Consider the following 21,178-nt stretch of genomic DNA (forward strand, 5'->3'; position numbering starts at 1 on the left):
CGATGTGATGGGGGTGGAACCTGAAACAAGTCTAGCTGGGTGGATATCTCCGACACCTCCCCCGCTGTGCGTTGGAAGGTGGGGGAGGGGAGGAGACAGGTCAAACCCAAACGAAAGAAAACAAAGCCAGGGATCCCGCCAGTTTTGTAAATACTGTGGCCCAGACCAGACCCAGAGCCGTTGGAAGCTTGTCTTTTGAAACCCCACCTCGGTTTTATGCCTGCTAGGATAGATGAAGAAGTTGATGCGTACGCATGTCCTTTTCCATCATCAACTAGTTTCCTGTGCCAAAGTTCCTCCTCTGCCTTGTTCTTGGTTCTTGTCGATGGCCTCAGGGCCAAGCACCTGCGCACCCCCGAGTACGGCGGCACGGACCCTTCGGTGGCACGCAACTTTTCGACGGCGTGCGCCGCGTGTCAGAGCACCGAGAGGGGGATATATGCTGCATGCGGTTTGGCGAGGTGTCTAGTAGGATCACTTGCGCCTCTCATATAGAAAACCGTCGTCTGTCCGGTCCACCCTGTACGCCGGAGCACCACCCATTCATTCATCCATCCATCCATCCATCCATCCATCCTCCTACTCCTCCTCCTCCTCCTCCACTGCCGGATGTCATCGGGTTGTAATGTTGGAAAGCGGCGGAAATTACGACGTTGCAGCCATGAGTGACATCCTGGATCACGGATTGGGCGAACAACTGGCAGCGGCCCTGCTCACTTGGGGTGGGGAACAGGAACAGGAGGCGAGACGGCAACCGAGAACGCAACCAGATCATCATAACGAGCCCGGTGCTGATGCCCGCCCAGATTCCAGTTTTGACTCTGCCTCTGACTCTGGCTCTCTCACTCCTCTGACCCGTCATCATGTTGATTTCCGCAAACTGATGCGCTTCGCCGACGACAGCACCTGGAGCAAGACAGCCCTGGGCCCCCACAGGCGTGATATTGATGTCAACCTGGAGGACGGCAACGACCGTGACGACAACCTGGATGCTACCGATTCCGATAGCACCTTCACCACCCAACCAGCCAAGAGCACCAATATCTGTGCCCGTTATCGCCAGCACAGGGTAGAGACCATGGAGAACCCACCGCTGCCCCCACAGAACTGGGACAAGGAATTGCCGCCAACACCTTTCAATACAACCCCTACCTCATCATCATCACATCCCCAGATGTCTTGCAGGATATCAACCTTCCCGTTCTCGCATCCATGTGACATACCAGAGTTGATACTTGATCCGGACGAGGACCATCTTCACACCGAACCCAGCCCGCTGCCATCCGGGCCCGTCACCCCCAGCGTGGTCAACGACATCTTCCAACCTCTTAGCCAGACTGCTTCCCCTGATCTCGAGTTTGGTCCCTTCACTCCACTCGCCCTCGAGGCGGATTTTCAGCACTCCATGGAACAGCAGCAGCAGTCCAGAAAGATGTCCATCAAGACCATGGTCTCGGACGTATCAGACGGTCTCGGTATTATTGAAGAAGAAGACGACGTCAACACCGACGGCGTGTCTATGCTCACTCCGACAGAGGCCTCTTTTGGTGGAGCCGCTGGCGGAGAATCCAGCATAGATCGGTTTGGGAGGGTAGATTCAAGGGCCTACCAACCCCAAGCATGGAGCATAAGTTCATCGGCCGGTAGCACCGGGTCGAGCGAGTGGCGCTCCAGCATCAAGAGCTCACGAAAGTCGGTAACCCTCCTCTCGCGCATGCGCGGACGACACTCGGTAGTGCAGGAGGAGCCTTTGGAAAAACGGTCGCTGACTCCGTACGAGCTCAGTGCTCCAGCACCAAGACAGGACGACGACAACTGCGTCGACATGCCGCCCCCGCCGACTGGATCATCGCTGCCTACCATTCACAGTCGCACCGAGATCACCTCGACGACCAACCCTCGGTTCTTTGGCAGAATTCCGTGGTTGACAAGTGATTCGCAGCCCGAGAAGCAGGGGACCGTGTTTGGTGTTGATTTGAATTCGAGTATCAAACTGGCACCCATGAAGATTCGGGTGTCACATCGGGGAAGGGGGTCATCGTACCGGACATATCCGCTAGGCGTTTACAAGTGCTGCGAGTTCATTCGCAAAGAGGGTACCATATCTTTCCCACCTTTTGCGTTGCGAGGACTGAAGAACACTGACATTGGATGCTTTGCAGGCAACAAAGCCGGCAGAGCTTTTTGCTCTCCCGGCAACGCCTTCAACGTGGCACAGCTCAAAGAAATCTTCAACACAGGACCGACTTACGGCGAGAATTTCCAGTTTGAAGGTACCGACTACACGGTCCACGATGCCGCGCGTTTGATTCTGTTATACCTTGAGGAACTGCCCAAACCTCTCATCACGTCATCAGTTGTAAGGTGTTGGGTGTTGCTGGCCCGCCAAGAGGGAGCCATCGAGCCGCCTTGTCCACGGGTCGAAACCGGACTCGACTTTTGGACCGAAGCCCTCAGCCGTCTGCCAACCGCGTCCCGCAATCTCGTCAAGCACCTACTCGCCATATTTGCCGAGGTCTTGCTGCAAACGACGGGAAACGTCACAGAGGCAGATTCACGACATTTTGCCTCGGCAGTCTCGCGGGCACTGTTCCATCAGGACACCGACGCCAGTGTCGTGGCTGGTGGTGCTCCCACAGCCAGCAAGAAGAAAACCAATAAAAGGAGCGTCCATCCGACGCTGGCCCTTGCTTTTTTGATTAAGAAGCGAGGAGAATATTCGGCGACGTTGGGCAAGGCTACAAATATGGGTACCAAGAGAGATACCCAGTTTTTGCCCACCACGAAGGAAATCATGCAATGGAAGGGATAGAGGGATATATAATGGCGTGTTCAAAAGCTACGGGGACACCGGTTCCAAGGTGGGCATCATGGCCTAGGTAGGTAGGATGTGGACGGACAGGAGATGTGAACGGAGAAACTGGCACGTGCGTTGGTTGAGATACCCCTTTTGCTTTCTTGCTCTTTTGCCATTTTTACTGCATTTTAGTCTTTCAAGCGTCGGAGGGGTTTGCCTACACATCACATCTATCATCATCTTCACACAATCATCATTTTGCGGCGTTTTCTTTGTTATTTCCGGGAATGGATGAGCCCAATGTACACCTGGATTCTACATGTCGAAGCGGATAGTCATTTATTAGTGTTGGTACCTATAGTCTGGGTTGAAAAAGGGTCAAGTGATCGGATGGAAGAAGGTTGACTGGGGAATTGTCACGATATTAAAATATCATCTAATGCTGCTGTCCATTATTCTCTGATTTTTCTGATCAAGCTTGTGGCAAGAATATGCTGTTAGTTTGCCATTTATATGAACGTGAAAGCGAGATTTCATAGAAGTTCGCCGGCAAATCTGATCTACCATGCCTCTCATCAACGGCATTTAGTTCTGTTGTCGATCAACTTGGGGTACATGGCCCAGCTCTATATGACCTGCATTGCATGGTTATGCATGAAATACACATGGAGCTATCCCAGAAAGGGACAACTTTCGATGGTGGCATAAAAATTCAAGAAGCTAGCAAAAATGGAGACGACTGAGGTTAAAAGAGTACAGCGGGAGCAAAACGGGGGAACACTCGGTTTCCTCAGTGTTGTTTCTCTAGAGGATCAATTGCTCTTGACCGTCCGTCCGGGCGTGCTATTCAAAACGGGGGCTGCCAACACTCCATTTTGATCCATTCAATTACACATGTGCTTGGGTGAAAGACAATGCCATTTATCTCAGGAATGAACAAGGCTACCAAGCAGTGGGATCTTCAAGCCACTATCTATTAATAGTTGGTAAGCAATCCTGGTGAACAGCATAAGACACGCCTCCTCTCGGTGTGGTCCACGGCCTCCAACATTGAACCACACCATTAGGTTTACGCTCTTACACTGTCACGGCTTTATAGTCCGCAGGTCATACACCATAAATGCCAAGAAAAACAACTAATTCTACCATGAGAGATAGAAGCCCCGAAAAAATAATGTGATAGCTCACCAGTCAACACCCCCTAGAAAGGTGGCTTACCCGCAGTAAGGCTATTCTTTTCTATTTTTACATTGGTGATTCGACCGCGTCGTTGATGCTACATAACCAGCTAGTTAGTATCGAGCAACGGAATCGCAGGGTCTGTAGCAAATTGTTCAAGTACCTGTAGGTCCAAGTTTTGCCTGTTGATCTGAAGTTAGCTACGCAGTTCTGTTGAAACGGGAACGTCTCGAAACGGAGAAAACAGAGGGATCGGAGGTGCTTACTGAGGTTGAGCCATTTGAGTTGTTGACATATGCTCCAGAAAAGGTGATTATATGGGCAGGTGAGCTTGGGAAGGGGAGACCTGTTTGGTGATGTTGTCGTTAGCGGCGAGGTGTGAGAGGTATTTGGATAGCAGCTTCACTGTTATGCTGGGCAGAAACTTGACTGATGAGAGCATATCCAGCAGATAGCCGTAGCATAAATCGATAACAGTAAACGATTTTTTTTTTTTTTTTTTTTTGGCACGGATAGATATGTCTGATAGCTATTGTGCTGTTGTGTTACCTCCAAATCCTCCGAGTGACTCTACATTTCAACTCTCGTATAGGCAGTGGGTGAACATCACTATGTATTGGTGGTATAAGTTTCAAACTTACTTGGTGCTTTTGTAGCAAAACATAGCGTAAACTAGACAGTAGAGGTGATCATAACGTAAGAACAAAGGCAAACAAAAGCCTATACAGGCTGTTCATGCTGGCGTTACAACTTTGTTACACATGTAGCTAGCCGGTACTTGTTGTTGACACAGGAGGTGGAGTCATAAAGGGGCTGGCAATGCCATCAGAGCCATCCAAGATGGGGCTCCAGCCAACCTGCATTGCACAGGCTTCTTCCAGGCACCCATGTTCAACAAGTGCTAGGACTCAACATCTTCCAGGCCTAATAAATAGATGCATATGTTCTAGAAACATCTACCGGTCATCATGGCTCATGCCCGTCTCTGATTCGATGGGGCCGGACATGTTCGGACTCGTAGGACTATCGACCGTCATGGTAGTGTAACCCCGGCAAAGCGCCGGGTCCGAACTTGCAGGTATGACACTTATCACCATCTGAATGGAGGCTCAACGGTTCCACGTTGAGTATATATATCTATATGGCAAGCTCAGCTCAAACCCGTCTCACACAACTTACAACATCCCTCGTTTAAACATGTCCAACGCTGTCGAAACTGAAGGAACCCTTTACAGGGGCTCATGTCACTGCGGCTTTGCCAAGTACACCATCCGGCTAGACTTCAGTAAACCACCTCCGTCTCTCCATGGAGCAAACGCCACCAGATGCAACTGTCGCGTCTGCCTCAAAATGGGCACCATGCTCACAGACCCCGGGGACGACGGGTCGTCGACATTTACCCTCCTGACACCAGCAGAGAAAGATCTCGGCATGTACGCATTCGACACAGAGCGGGTGAGGTGGTTCTTCTGCCCCAAGTGCAGCATCACTCTCTACAACAGGGTGCATGGGGTGTTTGAGGGGGTCGAGGTGCGCACGTTTAGGGTAAATGTGCTGACGTTGGATGAGAGGGCGGATGGGTCGCCGATGGAAGATCTGAAGAATCTCAAGATCAAGTACTGGGATTTCAAGGGAGTAGAGTTGCCCAAAGCGCCTCTTGATGAACCTGTCAATGGAGGAGTGTGGTGAGGGTTGGGGCACTGTGTACCCGCAGCTTACCTAGTTAGAAATGATTGGCCAATGATGCCAAGCTGACTCCACACTTCCCGCTCGATGTGCGCGGGGCAAGCAAGATGCGCCCTGTGATGTTGGGACCTAATTATTTTTGGGGAGCTGGTGTCCCGACTCCTCTGCCAAATCCCCAGCCAGCAAGTAATCGACCATGGCCAAGAGCGCGAACAAGGCAAAGAAGAGAAAGCAGAATGCACAGGCCGAGGGGCCGAACAAGGTTGCAAAGACAGCGGTAGTAGCGGCGGCGACAGCCCGGACAACACCCCCCGACAGCGACGGTGACGGCCCATCTCCCGGCTCGGCGCTCGAGCCCAGGACCTTGCAGACAGTCATCTCGCACGAGGAACTCGATATGGCCATCGACACCCTCAAGACGATTGCCCAGTACCCGAACCTGATCAAGTCCAAGCAATGCAAGGACCTGCGTGTCGCCGTCTACGATTTCCGCCAGGCCTCGGCCATCGATGCTGGAGTGAACGCCAGCCTGACGGCCCGCATCACAGCAGCCCTCGCCGATGAGCGATACACAGATGTGAGGATCCTGCTTGCCGAGATGAGGATCCGGGAACAAGAGCCAAAGCTTGGTGCCCTATGTCGATGGGTGCGAGATCTGGACATCATCAGCGGCCTGTCTACGATACCCGGTGGTGGCGATGGCACGGCTATCCGGCGCAGCGAACGGGACGAGCAACGCCTGCGGGTCATCGACGCCATCCTCCGTGTCACCGGTCCCGTCGATACCAATCCAAACGCCGTGCCAATCTCGTGCAATCCGGGCATTGCTCTCCAAGAGATCTGGGACCTCCGTCCCTCCACACCCTCGGAACAGGTATACGCCTCGGTGCTGGACAAAACAATCTTCGAGTCGGCGCCGCCTACATTGGCCACCGGTCTCCGGGTCATTGAGACAACACCAGGTCCCCTTCGCAAGCCTCCCAATCACCATAATGCCTTGCTCTACACCACAGCTCCGAACACCATACCTCTTGCCACCGAACGGGCCCCTGCCACATACCAACCTCACCCAGTTGTCCCTGGTCTTGGTGTAATTCGAAACGTCCTTTCTCCCGAAGAATGCAAGGCCATAATCGCGGCTGGTGAGACGGTCAACTTTCTCCCCGATGCCCCGATGCGGGAAGACGGTGATGTGAGCATTCTGGCGCACAACTTCTACTGGGTTGCAGACAAACTTTTCCACGACACTCTCTGGTCACGCGTGGCGCCCCATGTTCCGGCCTCGGTGAACGGACGCCTAGCACGTGGGCTCAACCGTCGTTTCCGAGTGTATCGCTACGTCCCAGGCGCCGAGTATCGCGCGCACATTGATGGCGCTTGGCCTCCTTCCGATGTCCTCCCCGACGACACCTACGTCTATGATGCCTCGCCCCCCGGAAAGAAGCAAAGCTCGCTGTTTACCTTCTTGATATACCTGAACGACGAGTTCGAGGGCGGAGAAACTACCTACTTTGTGCCGGCAGCGCGAGAGGGCGTGCTCAATGCCTACCCCATCCGGCCCGTGATGGGCAATGTTGCCTTGTTTCCTCACGGAGATCCCAGAGGAGCGTTGCTACATGAGGGAACTGGAGTGAGGAAGGGGGCCAAGTACGTGATTCGGACAGAGGTGGAATATGATGTTGAGCCCAGCGAGTAAAGCAGGAGATGAGTATCGGAGGGCCAGCATGCGCTCCGGACTCGAACACAAACGACAAAAACGACTGGCCTGGAGCACACTTCGCTTCAGCGTCCGCATCTTCAAACTTGGTGCGCATTGCCCACGTTGGTTTTAACCGCCTTGCACGCCTTGCCCATCTGCCACGATACGCAGCTTGACTGGACTGGTGCAGGAGGCTGCTCGCTGATTGGGCCAAGAGAGCGGCGTTATGGATTGTCGTGGCGGCCGTCCTGACGGTCGTACCTGCCAAGCCTAACATGAGTTGGGCACCAGAATGGAGACATGGAACGCGCAAGCTGGCGGAGCCGGCTTGTTCAATGCCGAACAGCGTTTTCACTCGGTCTTGCTGGCAAGGGTTCGAGCCTGTATGGTAGCTGGCGGTCGTTGAAAATGCTTGTCAAGCGTATAGATGTGCAGCTTGAAAGCCTTGATAGCCCAAGAAAGACCCAAACAAACAACAACGGCTGCTGGCTGCCCAAGTGGCATGCTTCAGTTTGACTCCATCAACTACTTATATCGTTTGCATCCGAGTACATACATTGCACTGTTTTGGAGTTTCGGGGGGCATCTCCACCTCGAAACATACATGCTTGTTGTGACGTCTCGAGGTGTTAGCACCCTCGCCGCGGTCTCCAACACCGCCATCATGTCTACCTCTACGGTCGAGAAACGATATCTGCATAGCACGAGCTACAGCGAAGCTGTAGTGTCGGACAACTACTCATTCTCGTATGTGCCACTATTTGCTCCATTCCTCCCAGCCAAGGTTCAGATCTAACACGAACCAGGCCATTCAGCAGCCCCCTCACCAGCCTGAAGTTTCGAAACGGCATGTGCTTGACTGCACATCGAGAGTTCCTCATCCAGAGCCCCAAGCTGGTCTCACTCATCACTCGTCACGATTCCTGCCCCGAAACCATCAGCCTTCCAGAGGTATCTTACGCTGCTGGCCAGATCTTGGTTGCCCACCTCTACAGCGGCCGCTGGACGGAGCTGGCATGGTTCGGTCCTGATGGCGGCGGCCTCGAGGATATTGCCAGATTGGAAACAGCCCTCGAGGTCTACCTGGCCGCCAGGAAATACGAACTCTGCAGTCTCGAGGCTCTCGCTCAGATCCACATTGAGCAAGACGCAGCCAGGCTGGACATCTTTACTGTCATCGATGTCGCCAAGAGAGTGTATCCCGTGCCTGACAGCAACGACACTTGGTTCCAGCAGCATATCAAATCCCGCATCAAGGCCGATTTTGACAAGCCGGACGCTGCTCTGCTGGCCAGGCTGGATACCAACTTTGCTGATGAGTCCTCTATCATCAAGCTGGTCTTGAAAGGCATGCTCGAGGCCTATCGGGACAAGACTGAGGCTCTGGCCCAACAGGCTGCAGCGTTGAAGAGACCTTGCACACCATCTAGTGACGGGTCTTTTGAGGAGGTTGAGTGCCCATCGCTGCGGACTGTGGTTGAGGATAAAGCTGTTGTCTGTAGCAAGGAGGACAGCCAAACCACATCTGCCCCCACGGCACCGCCTGCTTTGCTACCTACCGAGGTGGCCGTCGAGGTCTCAATAACACATGCCAATCCACTGCTCGATAAGTCGGTTTACGAGATTGCACATGAGGCATTACATGCGACTGAAGAGCCGACAGTGTGGAATGTTACTCCCGTGCCTGAGCCAGAGCTTGAGGCGCAAGTATCGGACCACAACGGCAACAGCAGCGGCGCCACGACAACAGGGATCAAACTGAAGAAGTGCAAACACAAGTCGACCAAGGCGCGCTGGGAGTGCGAGGAGTGCGGAAGGTGCACCAGACCCTCATGTGTGTCATGCAAGTGCAGGATGTGCACGGTCAAATGTCGTGAGGAAAACCATCGAGCTGTTTCTGACCCAGTGGTTGAAGAGGAGGTTTCACCTGAGGTGGTGCCTGAGGTCGTTGTGGCAGAGCCCGCTCCAGTCCAGGCGGAGGATGATGGCTGGGATTTTGCGGGCACAAGTAGTAAGACCATTGCGAGGAATGCCCAGATCGATGCGGCGGCGGCGGCGGAGGCGGTGGTGGTGGTGGCGGAACCAGAGCCCGAACCAAAGCCCGAACAGACGCCTGTGCCAGAACCACAGCCCATTGTCGAAGATATTCCGCGAGACTCTCTTGATATCGCCAATAACGACAGGAAAAAGGAGGCGAAGAAGGGGAAGAAGAAGGCTGTGGTTCGCCCAGAGACTGAACCCGTGATGCGGGAGATTGAGCCAATCCCCCTGATGGAACCGGCTGCAGGACCAAAATCGAAGCCATCGATGGAGGACAACCCCTGGGCGTTTCCATCGACAAAGTTCACGAAAAAGAAGGCAAAGGCCGTCGTCGGCACTGGATCGGAACCTTCAAGTGAGACCAGGAACGCCCAGCTCATCGCCGAGATTGAGCGTGGTTTTCCTCAGGGTGGGTGGGACTTTTGGGGAACGTCAAAAAAGCGATAGGTTAGCTTCTAATATTTGATGTGATAGCAGGTGGTTAGATTGTCATTGATCTTCTCAAGTATTATAGTTCGTTTCCAGTTCCCTCCTCGCCATGTTCACTACTCGATAATCCCTCCCCTTAGAAAATCCATCCAACGTCGCAAAGAACAGCGTCGAAACAATCCCCACCACCGACACAGCACTGCTGCACAGTATACTCATTTCTCGGGTATGATTTGAGAAACAGCGCGAGCAACGTATTCCACAGCATCACAACCCCGACCACTACCGCGATCCCAACACCTTTCTTGCAAAGCCCCACGACAGCGACGATGTATTTTCTTGCTGTCCCCTCTTTTCGGGTGACACCCTCTTCCTCTTCCACCGCCATCCTTCTCTCCCCCTCTATCAGAACCACACCTCGGTCTCCCCGGCAGAGTAATAATCCCATCAATAATTGAACAACCACCACCCCCGCAGCCCATGACGTCCGTCCATACTGCTGTAAATCCCACTCTGTGGGCGCGGGCCGAACCCATCGTCAGGCATTTTGTGACGCTCGAGACCGGGAGGTCGGCGATTGATCTTGATGATAAGATAATGAATTTTGAGCAGGGATGGAAAAAAAAGAAGCTCCACAGCAGAGAGGGTTGGTTGTTCTGGGTAAAATGCAAATGCAAAAGTGAAGGTCGTGCCCGGAATCGAACCGGGGTTGCCGGAATTGTCCGATGCTATCAGAATCCGGAGTGATAACCGCTACACTACACAACCGACGGTTGTATCTGTCCATTCCAGAAGGAATGTGACCCTTTGCTATCCACACTAAACAATTGTCATGCATGTTTTCTGGATCGCCACTTCGACATTGAAGAAGCCGCAACGATTACTCTTTACCTGACATATCACTACCTGGTATCCTTTACCGAGTCTCCTGTGTGTCTGGAATCTCACCCTCACCACCCCCCTCCTCGTCTCTTTCTTCCTCTTCCTGTTCCTCGTCCTCCTCGCTCTCTTCCTCAATATCCACCATCCCAATCGGCACAGCTTGCACCGCCGTACCCGTCCTCTTACTCCCGATCAACATCTTGTACGCCTCCACCACCTCAGGAAACACGTCCTGCTTCCGAAAGAATTCCGACTGCGCCCTCATCTCCACCTCCAGCGTATCCTCTGCCCCCCTGGACGTCTGTGAAAGCAAAACCTGGCTACCCCCAATACTCTGACTGCCTCCCATCACAGCCGGAGTACTCCCTGTTCTGTGCGACGCAGAGGCAACACTGGAATACCTAGGAAAATGCATCCCCAACGCCACCACACTCTCCGGCCCGGTGAGTCCCCGACAGATGTGCAGAACCGCCCCGGAGAGAGCGGGACACTCCTTCTCAAACACCTTTTGGTGTCTCAACTCCCGCAGCAAACTGCTCCGTATCAAGTGTTGGTTGATCTCCAGTATTGCCTTCAGCGCGTTCAACCGTGTGCCCAAACTAGCGGGCCAGACGGAGGCGGCGTGGATGTACCTGATGTTGGTCTGCACGCCGCGGGCGGTCATGATGGCTTCAAGGTCGGAGGGGGATATCGTGTCGAGGGATAGGGGCCGGAAGGCGGATTTGACGGCTGTGACGATCGCGTCAAAGGCAACGGTTTGGTCGGGGACCGGGGTGTTGAGCTCGTCGAAGCGGGCGGAGAGGTAAGAGGCAGTTTTGCGGCGGCAGGGTTTGCCCGAGGTGACGAGGTGGGAGATGAGCTGGCGGACTTCACGGTCGGAGAGGACGGTGCTGAGGATTGTGCGACAGTCTTGGATGGGCAGCTGGGAGGCGACGGTAGGGAGGCCCATGATGGCAGAGGGGGTGAGTTTGGAGGTTGCTTTTGGTTTCATTTTGAGTCGGTTGGGGATAAGGGCACTGGTGGTTGGGATGAGGGTGAGGGGGGAGGAGCAACCTGGGTCGGTTTGTGTGCGCTGTCGCTTCGCGGCGCTCTTGCTCTTGCTAGGTGTCCGTGGGGTTGGGGCATGGATGCCGTCGCCTTTACCGTTGTCGTCGCCGTCGCCGCCGCCGTTGTCCTGGAGTCGCTTCATGATGCCAGGCTGATGGGGGATGGGTCTCAAGGGTATCAGCATCTCAATGCGGGACCCAAACAACCGGGCAAAAGCGTCACCGCTGCCGCTGCCCGCAAGGGAAGGTGAACAAGGTGCAAGTGCCTGCCTACAAAAGATGCACACCGGTGCTGGAGATTTAGGCTTCACCGGACCCCCACCGCATTCTGCCCCGCAAGGTTCGACATCAAGACATGACTGGAAACGAAACTGCGTGTACTGTCACCATGAACGCCCAAGGTGTGTCGCCATCAACAGACCGCTGCCTTATATTTGCGGCCACAAAATTATGCAGGATTAGAATAATTAATTACAGGAAGAAACTAGCACACCGTCACCGCAACCCGTCTCCAACCCACCCAAAAAATCAAGTCTAGTTGGAGATCTTGCAGAGCTTGCCGACCTGGGTGGTTAACCAGCTGGGCTGGCCCTGGATGGTCCACCTCTCGGCACCGACGGCAGTGGGAGCCCAGAAGAGATCGTTGGGGTCGACCTCCCGCTTGATGCTGAGCAGGCGCTGGTAGTTGGTGCCGAAGAAGGCCTCGCCAAAGTTGGGTTCCATGACATCGCCCTCGTTGCCGTAGCCACCGGGGCCCCAGGCACGGAGACGCTCCATCCAGTCGTGGGTAATCTTGTTGTTGGTGGCGGCCAGCTCGGGCTCGGGGGTGCCAGGGGCCCAGCCGGCACCCATGATGGCGAACCAGATGGCGTCGCGCCAGTGGGAGTTGGCGGCCGAGTTGGGAGTGCCCTCGGTCTGGCGGGGGTTCATGTTGTACTGGATGAGCGCGGAGCCCTCCTCGATAATGGCGCGCATTTCGTCGAATAAGGCGTCGCGGTTGGTCGAGTTGTTCCAGACGCTGGCGGGGAACATGCGGGAAGCGGTGCGCATGTTGCTGTTGGCCACGGACTCGGCAGGGAAGTACTGGGTCCAGACATCATAGAGGTTATCCTTCTCGAAGAAGTTGGGGGTGAAGGCGAGACCCATGGCAGTCCACTCATCGAGGAGAGGCTGGACGTGAACCTTGAACTGGGCGAGGGTCATGTTGGGCATCATGAAGGGGTGGAAGGTCCAGCTGTAGCCACCGGCGGCGGTAAATAGAGGGAAGACGGTGGAGTAGCCATAGACGCCCTGGGCGGCATAGCCGGGGAACTTGCGCCAGTAGGCATACATGGCCTGCCAGAAGACGGCGATGCTGTTCTCGGACTCGGGGCCGGCGTTGAGGGTCATGGAGAAACCAGCAAACTTCTGCTTGGGGTGGACCTTGACGGTGATGGAGGTGACGACACCGAAAGTGCCCCCGCCGCCGCCACGGAGAGCCCAGAACAGGTCGGTGTTCTTGGTCTCGGTGGCAGTAACGAAGCGGCCGTTGGGGAGGACGACATCGATACTGAGGACCTGGTCGGAACCAAGACCATACTTGCTGCTCAGGGGCGAGTGGCCACCACCAGCAAGGTAGCCACCGGCAACACCAACACCGGGGCACTCACCACCGACAGCGGTTACACCGAGGCTGTTGGCGGCCGCATAGAGCTCACCAACCTGGACACCGGCACCAAGCTTGAGGGCAGGGCCATTGTAGGAAGGGCTGCGGAACGACTTGACATACTTGATGTCCTTGAGGTTGTGGGTCCAGATCGAGAGGGCACCGGCGCCAGTCGACTTACCAAGGAAGTCGTGGCCCGTGTTATGGACGACAAGACGGAGGTTCTGGTTGCGGGCAAAGTTGACGGCAAGCTGAACTTGATAGACGTTGTGGATCTTCACAGAGTAGGAGGGGAAGCTGCCCATCTCGCAGGTGCCGGTCTGGCCGTTCTGGGGCATGCACGTCTCGCCCTGGTAGAGGGGGGACATGACCGAGGTGGGATCACTCGCGTGAAGAGCAGACTGAGCCCAGTTGGCAAGCACATATTGGCACTTGGCAGCATTGTAGACGCCGCTATTGGGGTAGCAGACGGCACCGATGGGGACAGTCTCGATGAGGGCGCCACCGGTCAGGAGGTTGAAGACGGTCCAGCTCAGACGGGATGGCCAGGCACGGTCACCGGGGAACACCTTGCAGTCACCGACCTGGAAGCCCCTTGAGAAGCTTCTCTTGGTGGTTACGCCGGAGACGTCTTCGTCGAAGGTGAAGAGATTGATGTCGCTGAGGTCAAGAGCGGTAAGGTTGGCGAGGACGGCATCGGTCAACAGCAGGACCTCACCGGCACCTTCAACCACCTCGGCCTCGGCAGCCGGGGCGACGGTGGTCTCGTTGGCAGCTACAATACAGTCAGCAACCAAGGCAACCTAGCGTAACCAACATCTACCCCCGGCGGATAGGGTGATATTGAGGCATCCTAGCTTCCACGTTGGAGCAGCATGGCATCGTGGGAAAGAAATATTGGCTGGACATACAAAGGACAGACCCGTCTTCGGCGAGAATGGTTGGCTCTGTCTGGGCCAAACCGAGGCGAGCAAATGTACCCGCAAGGAGCAGGGCGCGGGAGAGGGATACAGCAATCATGGTTGTCAAAGTTGATCCAATGATGCTGGTGAGAGGAGCGGGAGGGAGTGAGGTTCACGACACCAAGAACTGCGATCTAGCAAAGGTTATGTAGCCCGCAGATCCGGGAGGTGCCGGATTGCTGCCCCCCTTTCAAAATTGCGTTTGCCCCCTCGATACCCAGCAGAAGAAGAGCCTGCTCGGATCAGTTGCCGAATCCTTATCAATCCTAGCATGAACTGGTGGTGTTGGTGGCAGGGACCCAGGCAATTCACAACATGTCCGCGACCAGCATCCCGGGCTGCCATGCGGCGGTGTGGGGTCTAGAGCGAATTGCGACGACTGCCCTCGTAAGAGCCAGTTGAGGTGACGGGAGAAATGGCATCATTACCGATGACATGGTAATTTACACCCCAGGCAAGTGTGGAAAGATGGATAGGTATGGAAATTGTATTCCTGCCGTTCCGGATTGGCTGGACAGGTCTTGCGGCGCATGGCACGTGGGCATGATATGATGATGGAAGGACGTTGTAGTATGGAGAGGGACATTGTTATGTTACCATGATGTTTATTACCTGTACACTGCGACAACACAAAAGACTTGAAGTTTCTAGACCCCGGTATAGCATCTCTGGACCTTTTTGTTTTGGGGGGGAACGCGGGGCCCTTCGGGGAGCAGAGGTTCATCCGGTGTTGTGGGAGGTGGGATAAACGAGACGAAAGCGGGGGAAAATGTTACCCTTCTGTGCGCTCGCCGGGACCGGCGCTTCGTCCGGTCTTCTCTTAGCACGGATTCAGTGGGTTCAAGGGGAGTCCGTGGGGTCCGGAGCGAAAATCGACAATCCCTTCTGGAACTCTCAAAGCCAGAACCATCTTCCCCACCGTCGTCGCCGGCAGAAATGAGGGCCTATGAGGAGGGTTCGTTTGTAAAAAGGACACGGGCATTCGGATATAAATACCTTATGAATCATCGTGACTACGTACATACCGACATACATATCACCGACCGACCAGCTGGTTAAATCCTCGTCGTTTACCGCATGGCTGCACCCCGGATCTAGCCACCAAGCCACTGTTGCCCCCTTTTCCTCTTGCCTTTAGACACGGCCGCCTAAACTGCTGGAATTTGCGATTCCTCAGCAGATCAAAAAACGTGTTTGCCGTTGCCTCAACTAATGCAAGCTAAAACAGACTAAGGACTCCTTGGGCTTGCCAAGTCACTCGGTCAGTCCCTAGCCCGGCATTATCCTGCAACGTCAAGCTGCCCTGGCAGTTACTGTGGAGAAAGGCACTCTTGCAAACCCGAGGGACTGTTTCCCATCTGCATGTTTTGTCTGACAGGTTGACGGCACTTCTTGTCCCAAAGTGCGCTTGTACGGTTATTTACCTTGGGTAGGCTAACGACAGGTGCGGCTCGGTATCCCACTTCAATACCAACAACAATGTCAAATATCTGCCTCGCCTGAGGGCTTTTTTAGCACATCAAGGTTGTTCGCTCTGGAAAAAGAAAAACCCATGGGATGCTTGGCCAGCTGTTTGTGCCTCCGACCTGTGTCGAGTCATGGAGCACCCTGTCTTTGTCCTCTTGGCCGAGGTCCTGGGTTGTGGGTCTTCGGCCGGGTCTTTGCTGTGGGAACTTTATCCTCTGGGAGACATTCATTTGGGTGTATGTCCGTCTCTGGACCCCCAAGACTCTATCGACAGGAATCTCACCAGCGAAAGTGTGATCGGCGACAGCGACAACGATAACACGTGGTGATGCCTCTGCAGATCCGATCTTGTTGTCTACCCACACATGCGTAACAGGGGAACTCCGCAAAGATCTGCCGATTGACGATGACGAGAGATCTCTGGGAATACATAGTTGTCGTGATCAGAAGGTTGATGCAGTGGTACGATATAACGACACCGCTTCTTCGTCGACCTAAAATGGCAAAGCCTTTGCACTTTATAAAACAGCAAAGACCATTACTCCTTTAATAGGCATTACATAAAAAACCAACCCTCACACTCCACCCTTCTCACTCCATATCGGACGGGCATCTCCACCAAAGTCATGCTGGGAGCTTCCAATGAAAGGCGTTTTCACCCAGGCGGGGAGAACGGCTTGCTCTCGCCGGGACGGTCTAGCTTGTCTTACTACTTACTCGTCCGAGGAACCGTTGATCATTGCCCGGAAGGGGGTTTCCCTTGACACCAAGATTTATGTAGCAACTGACTCTAGCTTGCAGCCAAGACTACTTCGCCGACTTTGCCGCACATTCGCTGGGTTCGGAGTGTGTGTGGAGGCTTGGGTATGTATGACAAGGGCTTCAATGTCCACTTCCCACGTGGAATAAAGGGATTTTGACTTCTTGTCGAAATGAGGGCTTCTTTTTTCCCTTTGGAACTTTCTTCTTTCCTACAGGCAGGAAAAGCACATGTGCGGCCACCAGTCCACTATTGTAAGAACTTTGCTGTCGCCCCCTTTTTCCACCCTGGGAATCCGCTTTAATGTAACGTACGTTGTGGTGTTTATTTGGCACAACCCAGCCAGTTTTGCGAGCATCTGGTGATGATCATATTTCATAAAGCAAGGAAGCTGCTGTATTTTTTTGGTTTCTACTGCTACTGTTATATACCTATTTGTGCCTCGGTGTTTCTGGTACTTCCAAGGATTGTTCTTAATTGTCGTTCCCTTCCCTTCTCGTCGTCAACTCCACACCGGCTTCGATCATCCCGCCCACAGCCCGCTGCGATTCGGCCCGTGTTCCAGACAATGCCGTTTGTTCTATCCGGTTGTTAGACCACGGGATATCTCAGGGTGATATCAGTCGCTCGCAAAGATGACCCTCCTTCCTCGCCACCCACCGCACCCCAACGTGCTTGATATCCCAACACCACCACTACAACAAGCCGGTCTCTTCATTATTTTCTTCTTCACAGCTATCGCCTTCGTTGCCTTCCTGCTCCGGCTCTTTTCCCGGCACAAAACTGGACAATGGGGTCTCGACGATGCTATGGTGGGCTGTGCCATGCTGTTCTCGCTCCTGATGATTGGGCCTTTCTATATGTGTAGGTCTAGTTCGACAAATTCCTGCTCGTGGCGAATGCTAACAACATATAGACATCAAACTCGGATACTTTGGCTGGAGACAAGAAGACGTCCCACCAACTTATGATCCAACGCCGGCATTTTGGTGGTTCTTCCTAGCACAATTGTTTTACAACCCTATCTTGGCCTTCGTCAAGGCTTCGGTACTCCTGTTCCTGCTGAGACTCGGTGGTCAGAAGCCTGGCGTTAGAATGGTCATCTACGTCCTCAATACCTTCAACGCTCTGCAGGCTATCGCCATCTTTCTGGTTGCACTGCTCCAGTGCTTGCCGATCGAGGCCAACTGGGACTTCGCCCTGAAGGCTGACCCCAACACCCGGTGTATCGACAACAGCTTCCACGTCATTGCGTCCTGCTTGACACTGCTCACTGACATTTTGGTTGTTGTCATTCCATTTTGGATTTTCTTGGGCCTCAAGATGAAGAAGGCGGCCAAGGTTGCTGTCTTGGGTATCTTCCTGCTCGGTCTTGCGTACGTTTCCCTTTTTTGTGACCACCGTTCTCCCAACTTCCGCTAACATTTGATATCCACAGTGTCACCATTATCGGCGCGGTCCGACTCAACGGCATTATCAAGCTCTTTTACAGCACGCCCGACGGCAAGGACCCATTCCACGACGTAACCGTCACCCTCTCTGTTGTCGAAGCCAACATCGCCATCGTGTCTGCCTGCGCGCCAGCCCTGCGACCGCTGTTCCGCATGTGGATGCCCGTCCTCTTCGGCGGCACCACCGAGCGCTACAGCAACAAGTACACACCCAACAGCAAGCTGCCTTACTACGCCGACCAGAGCAACACCAAGGGCGGCAACGGCACCGGCATGCGCGCGGACGACGTCACGCTCAAGAGCATCAAGGCGACGAGGAACCGCGATGGGCACACCGAGTGCCGGAGCGCCAGCCCGAGCGGGAGCGAGGAGGAGATCATGACGTACAATGGCATTATGCGGACGACGGATGTCAGGGTACAGTACGACGGCGCGAGCGGGTTTGCGGTGTCAACAGGGGACAAGAGCAGGCCGAGTGTAGACTCCAAGGGGGTGGACTTTGTTGTTGCTGTTGAGGAGAAGAGGACAGTGTAATGGCATGAATTTGGGAATCAACAACAATGTCAAAAAAAAGGTGGTCAAAAAGGTGGTTAGTGGGAATTTTCGACGGGACACTTTAGGGGCGTACCCCCCTAATAGGGGTTAAAGTTATAGGTACAACAAAATGTTTTGACTCTTGCTACATTAATTAGCTACTCTTAACTCCTTACCTTTCTTTTATATTTCTCTAACTAGATTTTCGCAAAATTCCGAGACTCTAGTTTTTTTATATTTAAATTGCTTAGATTTATAGTTTTGCTAAATAGATTTTTATAATATAAATAGTATTAACTTACTTATTTTTCTTGCTAACTTTATATCATCCCGGTATTATACCTTTTTTTTCTTTTGATCGAAGTTATAAATTATATGCTCTATTTAAATATTTTACCTATTTGAAATTTTCAAATTATATAATAATATTAATAGATTCTTTTTTTTTTTTTTATAAAAATCTAGGTAACTATGTTGTTACGGAAAAAAAGCTTCTTGGTAAAGCTTAAATTAAAAAGTCTAGGGTTGTAAAATATCTAAATATTAATCATACAATTAATTAGCTATATTTCTTGCTCTTACTTTTACACTGTGCTACTATTATACTTTTCTTTCATTTATTAAAATATACATCTTCCATTTAATATGACTATTTTCTTTGTTTAAAAATTTTAAGCTATATAGTAAAACTAACTAATTTCTGTAAATTATAATTTTATATAATCCTTAACTTGAAGTTCAAGTATGTTAAAAATATTAATTTGAATTTTATTAAAATTGAAAGGCTAAAGTAGAATTTAACTGTAAATATTTGCTTACTATTTTTTAATAAGTAACTCTTTAAAGGGTTAAGGTTATAAAAATTTTCAACCATATAGTTCATTTAGCTTTTGTAATATAAAAATATAGATATAGTTTGAATATATTATAATATTTAATGTACTTAAACTTCACTTTATGGCAAATGATAAATGTTCTTCGATACTTAATAAAAACTAATATGATATTAATATTATACTTCTTTAATATTAATTATTTAGTAGTTCGTTTGATTAATTTTTTTTATATAACGGAGAAATGAATTTTATTTCTAACGTAGCTTTTTTAAAGGGTTTTAACCCTATTGTTTAGAGCTATTTTTTATTTTACTGTTTTAATAGGGGAAAAAGTACTATTTAATCTTATGCATTAGAGTTTTAACGTATAGTAAGTGAAGTTTGCGCCTAGTAAAACTTCGGTAACACTTAATTTTTTTGATGCTGTGAGCGCTGCGCTCTAATAATACGAAAGTATTTTTTTATATTATGACGAACTTCTATCTAGAACCTGTAAAAGAGATACTAGTTAAAAGCACTTTTAAATAATCCTAGTTTAGTGCAGCTAAATAATACACAACAAGATATCTTAATGTAAACACTAATACTATAAATATAAGCTGTAATTGTATACTGCAAAACTTTCTATTTACTAGCTAGTTTCTTTATATATTAGTTTAGGGTGCGGCCACAGGGCTAAGGGTTTAAATAAGGAAGTAGGGCTCTCGGAGGATTTAGGAGGGTTCAGGGGTCATGTATATAAGCGGTCTGCTTCGGGCATTCTATTTTAAACAAAACATCGACTTTTATTTCTTTATATTTTTGTGCTTTGCACGCGTACAAGCAATTTTAGCCCTCTAAATAGGCCGATTAGGTGCTTATTATGTAGTCTGCAAGCCCATAGAGTCTTTTCTTTGTCCTACGTGGAGTGCGGCCTGCGAGCGAGCTATTATCACGCAGGTATATTCGCTCAGAGACTCTATTAAGGGTATATTTATAGTGTTGTGGTTAGTTTATGTGTTTTCTTACCATTTTAATATAGGCCTAGTAGTCTCCCGGATTATTATTCCTTAGTAATAATCTTATTCTAAATTATTAATTTTTATTAATAATACTGCGCTAGATTATTACCTTCTAATAATAATCCTATAGGTAGAGCTACTCCAGTTCTATTTAGTTTTATTAGCGATTAGCTACATTACGCCCCGTATATAGTTTATTTTATCTATTTATAACGAACCTTTATTTATTACGGTTCTGGAAGATAGTGGGGCCACGAAGGACTAATTAAGACTGGATCGCGCGATCGAGCGGGGCTTACGGTCCAAGTAGGCAACGGACTAATAAAATAGGGACTGGGGACCGCAGTAAGGCTTACGGTCCACGGTCCAGTATCGGCTAATTAGAAGCAGACCGATGACCGTCTATAAGTAAACGGTCTACGGTCCACTAGTCTATATATATAGAGAAACTAGCTAGTATAAATAAATAGTTCCGTAGTATATAATATAAATTATAATCGTTAGTATTTAAATTATTATAATTAAGATAAGCTATTATTATATATTATTTAGCTATACCGAATTAAGATTATTTAAAAGTGCCTTTAACTAATATCCTTTTTAGAAGTTCTAAATAAAAGTTCGTTAATTATCTAGAACTTCTAAAAATAATACTAATTAAAGGCACTTTTAAGATATCTTAGTTTAGTATATCTAAATAGTATATAATAATAGATTATCTTAATCACAATAGTCTAAATACCAACAATTATAACTTATATTAC

General features: G+C 51.1%; 8 protein-coding genes and 1 non-coding gene across 9 annotated transcripts; 6 read left to right on the plus strand and 3 right to left on the minus strand.

Annotated features, from left to right (window-relative positions):
- The first annotated feature begins 147 nt into the window (after window positions 1-147).
- QC763_300100 (uncharacterized protein) lies at window positions 148-3,248 on the plus strand. Its single transcript, XM_062910474.1, has 2 exons — window positions 148-2,096; window positions 2,163-3,248. The coding sequence occupies exons 1-2, from the start codon at window positions 626-628 to the stop codon at window positions 2,810-2,812; spliced, it is 2,121 nt and encodes a 706-aa protein (XP_062766385.1). The 5' UTR covers window positions 148-625; the 3' UTR covers window positions 2,813-3,248.
- A 2,078-nt stretch (window positions 3,249-5,326) lies between these two features.
- On the plus strand, window positions 5,327-5,665 carry QC763_300110 (uncharacterized protein; the record flags this gene model as incomplete). Its single annotated transcript, XM_062910475.1, has 1 exon — window positions 5,327-5,665. One exon carries the CDS (start codon window positions 5,327-5,329, stop codon window positions 5,663-5,665), a length of 339 nt encoding a protein of 112 aa, XP_062766386.1.
- Window positions 5,666-5,858: 193 nt separating this feature from the next.
- QC763_300120 (uncharacterized protein) lies at window positions 5,859-7,358 on the plus strand (the record flags this gene model as incomplete). Its single annotated transcript, XM_062910476.1, has 1 exon — window positions 5,859-7,358. The coding sequence occupies one exon, from the start codon at window positions 5,859-5,861 to the stop codon at window positions 7,356-7,358; it is 1,500 nt and encodes a 499-aa protein (XP_062766387.1).
- Window positions 7,359-7,788: 430 nt separating this feature from the next.
- QC763_300130 (uncharacterized protein) lies at window positions 7,789-9,848 on the plus strand (the record flags this gene model as incomplete). Its single annotated transcript, XM_062910477.1, has 2 exons — window positions 7,789-8,108; window positions 8,168-9,848. 2 exons carry the CDS (start codon window positions 7,789-7,791, stop codon window positions 9,846-9,848), a joined length of 2,001 nt encoding a protein of 666 aa, XP_062766388.1.
- A 197-nt stretch (window positions 9,849-10,045) lies between these two features.
- QC763_300140 (uncharacterized protein) lies at window positions 10,046-10,366 on the minus strand (the record flags this gene model as incomplete). Its single annotated transcript, XM_062910478.1, has 1 exon — window positions 10,046-10,366. One exon carries the CDS (start codon window positions 10,364-10,366, stop codon window positions 10,046-10,048), a length of 321 nt encoding a protein of 106 aa, XP_062766389.1.
- Window positions 10,367-10,513: 147 nt separating this feature from the next.
- On the plus strand, window positions 10,514-10,598 carry QC763_0046790. The gene has a single exon. It is a non-coding gene; the product is annotated as a tRNA-Gln (tRNA).
- A 148-nt stretch (window positions 10,599-10,746) lies between these two features.
- Window positions 10,747-12,107, minus strand: QC763_300145 (uncharacterized protein; the record flags this gene model as incomplete). Its single annotated transcript, XM_062910479.1, has 2 exons — window positions 10,747-11,989; window positions 12,070-12,107. 2 exons carry the CDS (start codon window positions 12,105-12,107, stop codon window positions 10,747-10,749), a joined length of 1,281 nt encoding a protein of 426 aa, XP_062766390.1.
- A 44-nt stretch (window positions 12,108-12,151) lies between these two features.
- On the minus strand, window positions 12,152-14,936 carry QC763_300150 (uncharacterized protein). Its single transcript, XM_062910480.1, has 2 exons — window positions 14,315-14,936; window positions 12,152-14,178 (listed from the first exon to the last, which is right to left on the minus strand). Exons 1-2 carry the CDS (start codon window positions 14,421-14,423, stop codon window positions 12,293-12,295), a joined length of 1,995 nt encoding a protein of 664 aa, XP_062766391.1. The 5' UTR covers window positions 14,424-14,936; the 3' UTR covers window positions 12,152-12,292.
- A 2,066-nt stretch (window positions 14,937-17,002) lies between these two features.
- On the plus strand, window positions 17,003-18,931 carry QC763_300160 (uncharacterized protein). The gene is made up of 3 exons (XM_062910481.1): window positions 17,003-17,456; window positions 17,509-17,968; window positions 18,031-18,931. The coding sequence occupies exons 1-3, from the start codon at window positions 17,228-17,230 to the stop codon at window positions 18,575-18,577; spliced, it is 1,236 nt and encodes a 411-aa protein (XP_062766392.1). The 5' UTR covers window positions 17,003-17,227; the 3' UTR covers window positions 18,578-18,931.
- The last annotated feature ends 2,247 nt before the right edge of the window (window positions 18,932-21,178 follow it).

This window comes from Podospora pseudopauciseta, chromosome 3, assembly GCF_035222475.1.
Source record: "Podospora pseudopauciseta strain CBS 411.78 chromosome 3, whole genome shotgun sequence".
In the NCBI taxonomy this organism is placed as follows: domain Eukaryota; kingdom Fungi; phylum Ascomycota; class Sordariomycetes; order Sordariales; family Podosporaceae; genus Podospora; species Podospora pseudopauciseta.